Source organism: Macadamia integrifolia, chromosome 7 (assembly GCF_013358625.1).
Source record: "Macadamia integrifolia cultivar HAES 741 chromosome 7, SCU_Mint_v3, whole genome shotgun sequence".
NCBI classification, from domain to species: Eukaryota; Viridiplantae; Streptophyta; class Magnoliopsida; order Proteales; family Proteaceae; genus Macadamia; species Macadamia integrifolia.
In genome coordinates, this window is record NC_056563.1 from 35,478,943 (window position 1) to 35,485,594 (window position 6,652).

The window sequence follows — 6,652 nt, forward strand, 5'->3', positions numbered from 1 at the left end:
CAGAAGGAAGAAGCAGGGAGAAGAAAGAAGAAAAGAGAAAAAAAAAAATCAAAAAAATCACTTTGCTGTAGCAGCAAACAGTCACAGGAAGAAAAAAAAATTCATGCGCAGAAAGAAGAAAAAGAGAAAACTATGCATGCCAAAAAAAAAAAAAAAAAAAAACACTTCACTTACAAAGTTACAAGTTACAACAGCAGCCAACGGCCCAACACAGTCACAGAAAGAAAAAAATATATATATATATACGCAGAAGCAACAAGCAGGGAGAAGAAAGAAGAAGAAAGAAAAAAAAAAATAAATAAATAACTTACAAAGAGCTGCCGGCGAAGGAGATGACGCCGAAGTCTGTCGAAGCCTCGAAGGAGTCGCCGGATGTCACCGAAGGCTCGCCGAAGGTTGTCGAAGGCCGTCGAAGGAGAAGGAGATGCCGCCGATGGCTGTCGAAGTCTGTCGAAGGCTCACCGAAGGCTGTCGAAGTCTGTCGAAGGCTCGCCGAAGCTGTCGAAGAAGATGGAGATGCCGCCGGATGTCGCCGGTTGTCGCCGAAGTCTGTCGGAGGAGAAGAGAAGTCGCCGGATGATGATCGTCGCCTCGTCGGAGGAGAAGAGAAGTCGCCGGATGATGATCGCCGTTGGGGCTTTGGGGTTTTGAGTTTTGGAGGCAAATGACTCAGAGAGAATGAGAGAGAGAGAGAATGAGAGAGGCACGCGGTTTTCAATTTTTGATTGGGTTTTTTTTTTTTTTTTTTTTTATGGAAAGGGTTTTTAGTTTTTATATGATTTTTGATCCATGCATCACATGGCATCAGATTTTATACACGTCCCGAATAATAATATGTAATTTGGAATCTTTAGAAAAACAATTTTTATTTTTATTTTTAAATAGCCAGTACATAAGGCGACCGCCTTGTACACTAAGGCGCTATAAGGCGACGCCTTCGACGCCTTTCAGCGCTTTAGTGTAAAAAGCGGTCGCCTTTCGTGCTACTCCTGAGTCGGCTGCTTGCCTTACCTCTACTGGACCGCACCAGCGCCTTAAAAACTATGGTTGTAAGTAAGAAGCTGTTATTAGTCCCAAAAAATAAAATAAGAAGCTGTTATTAGTCCCAAAAAATAAAATAAAAAGAGAGCTTCCCCCCCGCTTCTGGTAGTCTTCATTTTAAAATTTTTGCAGAGATTAACCGATATGTGCTATTTATAGGATATGACCTAACTGTTATGACGGTCTTTTATTTCTCATGATTGTCATCCTACTTCCACACCCCCCCCCCCCCCCCCCCGGTTCTCTTTCTCTCCTTTCTGCCAATCTATGCTTGCCTCTGATACTTAGCCAAGGGGAGCGACCTAACTGTTATCAGCATTGTGCCATAGCTTTTAAAGTTTTTACTTTTAAGCTTGAAGAAGGCCTTTTGCTGCATTGATGGTCTGTAGTTTGCCAGTCATTTTAGATGTCATGGTTCAGGTATCCAGTCTTCAATTTTCATTGTAACCCACAACCCCATTTTCTCTTTATTTGTATGTGGAGAATTTTAGTACACTACCACTACCATATTAGTATATGTACTACTACTACCTTAGATATGCTAAATCAATGGTGAACTTCACATACACATTGTAACGTATGATGTGGTGAGCCTTCCTTATATGCATATAAATAGCTTTGGGCCAGGCTGGTCTGGGCTTAAACCAAGGCCTCAACCTGAAGCCTGGCCCTACCTCGGGTTGGGATTTGTTGTCCAGATCCTGAACCACATGCCAAGAAGCCTAGCCCCAGACTGAAAATTTTGGGCTCGGGTCTTTTGGGCCGAAGTTGCGCTCCACTATGTTATATAGCTTGAAATTGATCCAGTAAACAAATTTCTATAGAATTAAAATTAATTTCTTAAATTCTTACGACAGAAATGAGCATAAAAATTAGTGGTAATTTTATATACTTATTTTCATTGCATAGATTTCAGCTTCTACTTTGTTGCCCTTCAGTCTAGTTTATTGTTTGTGGCTGAAATCTTGTTCTTTTTCCCTTTTCAGCTTTTCCCTGCTTTCTCATTTCAGCTTGGAAGTTTCTCATTTTCGTACTCAAAATATTTTTATTCTTCCTTTTTCGGTTTTTCCCCTTGCTTTCTCATTTCAGCTTGGAACTCAAGAAACATCCATCAGTGGTTCTCATAATTCAGAGCCTGGTGCTTCTGAAAATGACTCTGTTAAGGATTCACAAGTTATCCAAAGTGTTCCAGCAGTTTCGTTGTCTCAAGCTCAACGCCACATGTCACTTTTTTTTGCTCTATGTACAAAGGTGTGCGTCCTTTTCCTGTTCATTACAAATTTAACAAGTATTTGTTCATTTTGAATTTGAAGTCTTCATGTGATGCTGATACTCTTCTTTTTGGTGCAGAAACCCAGTCTCCTTAAACTTGTTTTTGACGTTTATGGGCGGGCTCCAAAGTCCGTTAAGCAGGTTTATATTGGTTTTATTATTTTTTTTTTTATAGGAAATTTAAAAATATAAGGCATTTGATGTTTCTGGTAACCTAATTGGAAATGCAGGCTGTCCATCGGCATATCCCAATTCTTGTGAGAACCCTAGGAGCGTCCAAATCCGAATTGTTGCATATTATTTCTGATCCACCACAAGGAAGTGAAAATCTTCTGATGCTGGTACCACCCTTATTTAAGTTTTGATTGCTGAACCTATTTGACATATTTCAATTTGATTCTTCATTCATATATGGTGTTCACGTTTGACGATGACTAATCATGTTTGTAAGGTTTTGCAAATATTGACTGAAGAGACAACACCTTCTGCTGATCTTATTGCTACTGTTAAACATTTATATGAAGCTAAGTTAAAGGTCCATAACTTGTCGCTTTTAGTGTTTCAGTCTGCTTATCTGTGGTTACATTTCTTGCTGTCTTGATTATTATGATAGCTCCTTTTTTTCCTGTGCAGGATGCTGCTATTCTTATTCCAATGCTATCTTCTCTTTCAAAAGATGAGGTATCTTTCTTATTTTGTTGTTTGATTTAATGATTTATCCTTATTCCACTCATCTATGTTGCTTAATGGTGAAATATGTTTGAACTGAGGGTGCAAGATGTGGACAATTATTGTTGCAAAGGAATTATGTTGTTTATATACGGTGATAACTTTTAGTTGTTAGTACTTCTAAAGAATAAAAATTCTGAGGCACATAGCAGTACTTCTGTTTTCTATGTATTAAATTAAAAGATCATTTCCCTTGGGACTTCAAAATGAAACAACTAATTTCCATTGGATTTTGTATGGGTTTACCAAAGTCTAAAGGTTTACATTTGATTGTCTGGTGAAAGTTTGATTTTCTATCCATAACTTTTAATCACTGGGGTATTATAATTTTTCTCACCTGTGCTGAGTGACTTTAGTTGTGGGTCAGAATGATTTTCTTGATGAGTGAGTTCTGAATTTAATTTTGCAGAGTTACAGCATAAATACTATAGAAAAGTGTTTCAGGTAAATATTTGGGCATAATTAATGGTATGCATAATGGTGTAGTGACTAGTGTAAGATCTGTGGGGGGATCAAGGTAGTGGATTCCCAATTTCAATTAGATTACATTAAGGATCAGCCGAAGGAAAATTTTACGGAACAATCATGCTGACTATGATGCATGGTGCGGAATGTTGGGAAACTATGATGCACCATATAGCTGAGATGAGAATGTTGAGATGGATGTGTGGCAAAACTAGGAAAGATAAAGTAAAGAATAATCATATTAGAGCTGATTTGGAAATAGCTCTGATACGTGACTAGCTATGAGAAAGTCGTTTGAGGTGGCATGGCCATGTTCAACGGAGGCCGTTGGATGCTCCAATATGGAGGAGTGATTTGATTAAGATTCAGGGAGCTAAAATAGCTAGTTGCAGACCTAAAATGACTCCAGGAGAAGTAGAGATTGAGGAAAGACATGCATAACTTAGGCCTTTATGAAGTATGACCTCTAAGCAGAGCTGATTGGGGGGTAAGGATCCATGTAGTCGACCTTATTTTGTTGTGATAAGGTGGAGGAGTTGTTGTTGTAGAGTTATAGCATAAGTAACTAAGTAAATTTAAACCTACATAGTGTCAATTGTTGCTACTCGATGGAACACCTAAAAATACCCTTAAAAATCATAATCAAGTGCAGGACCAGACATCCAACAAAATCTTGATTCCCTATATGTCAGAATCTTGAAACAACCATAATATGGATTTATAGAACTTGAAAGTGCTTCAAAGGGTTACCATTTATTGTGATTGGATTGGGTATTGGTGTTCCTGTTTCCAGGGTTTTTCAATAGATAGGTTTTAGTTTTTTATGGTGGTCTGTATTCTGTAATGAGGAAAGACATGCATAGTTAGGCCTTGTCTCAAATATGACCTCGAATAGACCCATTTGTAAGGCTAGAATCCATGTAGCAGACCCCGGTGAGATTGTTCTGTTTTGTTGTGTTGCGTTCCTTCCCCTTTACTTTTTATCTTTTCTTTTGTTGTCTTTCACCAGATCTGTGTAGCCGACCCCATTTAGTTGGGATAAGGCCAAGTTGTTGGTTGTTCTCCAATGGGCCTACACCGAAGAAGGAACTTAGTCATGGGATAGGAGGTAATATACAAAGATTGTCTGCCTACTTCATGACTAGCCAACTCTTCTGCAATACAATTACCAGACCTCAGCCTCCAAACAGAAATGGGAACTCCCCCACCGAGCAAGAGCTCTAGCATTTTTGATTAGGTGAAAGGTGTTTCCAAGGCCCCCAAAATCAGATTGAAGCCGTTGAATAACCAATATGAATTTCTCTCAAGCGAAAGATCCATCCAACCATGATCCAAGGCTAGCTCCATGCCTTGAATAACAGCCTTGAGCTCAAACGTAGTAGAGACCAAGGTTCTAAATCTCAGTTTTCCATGGTTGAAACCGAAATATAGGTCGAAACCTGCGAAATTTTGGGGAAACCAAGTACTTTTTCTAGGCTGTGGAAACCTTAGTTTCAACCCCCAGAAAGTGATTTTTTTTTTATCTGATTTTTGTGTACATTAATCCATGAATTATTTCACAAAAAAGAACATCTAAAATGGTACTTGTGGTGTTAACCCAAGTTCGCTAGTGTACGTTGAATAAAGTTGTACACTAGCCTTGCTAATTTGTTACACACACACAGTCCACATATAACTTAGATACGAGAAATGTAAATAAGCTATTAAAATAATCAAGCATATAACTTGATAATGAATTAGTCATACAACGCCCAACACTCAATACTAGGAGGAGTTTCTAGGCGGCTTCCAATCCACGAGGTGCATACCACTGCAGAAGTCGTAGCTGCTCATCTGAACGCAACACACAAATCCCATGACATATTGACATGTTTTGGGCTTAATTGTTCCGAAAGTCTATCACTGCCCACCTATAAGCCACATCATCAACATGTTGCAGATATCCCAACCTAGGCAATGTCTCACTGAGACTGTAAGGATGTGGAGGTGGCACACATGGTTGCTTTGACAAAATTCTACTATGTTTGCTACTATGTTGAACAAAAAAGAAGTTGGGAAAAAGTGGGTTTACCTTGAAGCTTCAAGAAGTCCTCTTTAGGTTGATCTTGGTTGATAATGCAAGATAGTGGAAGAAGATTGCAAAAATTTGAGAAAAAATAGATTTTTTGTGGCCAAATTCCCCTTTTCTTGGTTGAAACGCACGAAACTTGAGAGATTCTGTCGAAGTATGGGAAGCAGTGTATGTTTTCATCAAAAGATGTCACTTATATAAGCATGGGTTGGACCAGTTTGGTCAAACCATGTGAAACTTGGGAAATTTCGTCGAAACCAGTAACATTTTGGTTTTGACTCCTGGTTTCATCTTGGGCCATACCAAAACTGGGAAATTTTGGAGTTTCTACCGAATTTCGAGGAGATTTAGAGGCAGGGTAGAGACCATTATGCCAATAGGGCCTGAAAACACAAATAATTCCATACTATCGTGATTTGTCATAGAAATTTAGTCTTGTGTGCTTTTTGTCTGTTTGTTTCCCTCTTCTCTCTCTCTCTCTCTATATATATATGCTGATAATATTTGTATATTATGGAAAACCTTCTCTCTTTCTGTTTTCTACTTCTTCAATGACAGAAATGTATTTCATGTAAGTGGAGGTAACTATTTTGTTTATGGGAAATTCAATTTGATTGGCCTACCTCAAAAATCCTATGATATGTATAACAAAGCAGTGATCAAAATGCAGTTGTGAGGACTGAGCATTGTTATAGTTATCCAATTGAATCAAATTGTGAGTAATAAATGGGACCATTCAATAGTGGTTGCATCCCCTGTATTTGTACTTTTACTATGTTTGTTGTGCTAAATTATCGTTTTGTTCGATGCTTCCAATCTAGAAATCTTAGATGTTCACGTGACGGATTTTTTTGAATAAGGAGTTATTCAAATGTCATTTGTACTTAATAACTGATTCATCATGTGGTTAACTTGTGATCATTGTGTAACCTCAGGTTTTGCCCATTTTCCCTCGGCTTGTGGACCTTCCATTGGAAAAGTTTCAAGCTGCACTAGCTCGCATATTACAGGTGGAAACCTGCTTTCTCTCATTCGCATTGTTACGTTTCTTTGTTTTGTTAACCCCCCCCCCCC

At 38.5% G+C, this 6,652-nt stretch overlaps 1 protein-coding gene across 2 annotated transcripts in view; it reads left to right on the forward strand.

Moving 5' to 3' along the window:
• Positions 1–6,652, forward strand: part of LOC122084046 (symplekin) — a 48,903-nt gene that overhangs the window by 31,731 nt on the left and 10,520 nt on the right. For both annotated transcript variants that reach the window (XM_042652047.1, XM_042652046.1), the window contains exons 15-20: positions 2,131–2,292; positions 2,392–2,454; positions 2,544–2,654; positions 2,765–2,848; positions 2,947–2,994; positions 6,514–6,588. In XM_042652047.1, coding sequence (XP_042507981.1) covers positions 2,131–2,292; positions 2,392–2,454; positions 2,544–2,654; positions 2,765–2,848; positions 2,947–2,994; positions 6,514–6,588 — 543 coding nt within the window. The remainder of the gene's footprint in view (positions 1–2,130; positions 2,293–2,391; positions 2,455–2,543; positions 2,655–2,764; positions 2,849–2,946; positions 2,995–6,513; positions 6,589–6,652) is intronic.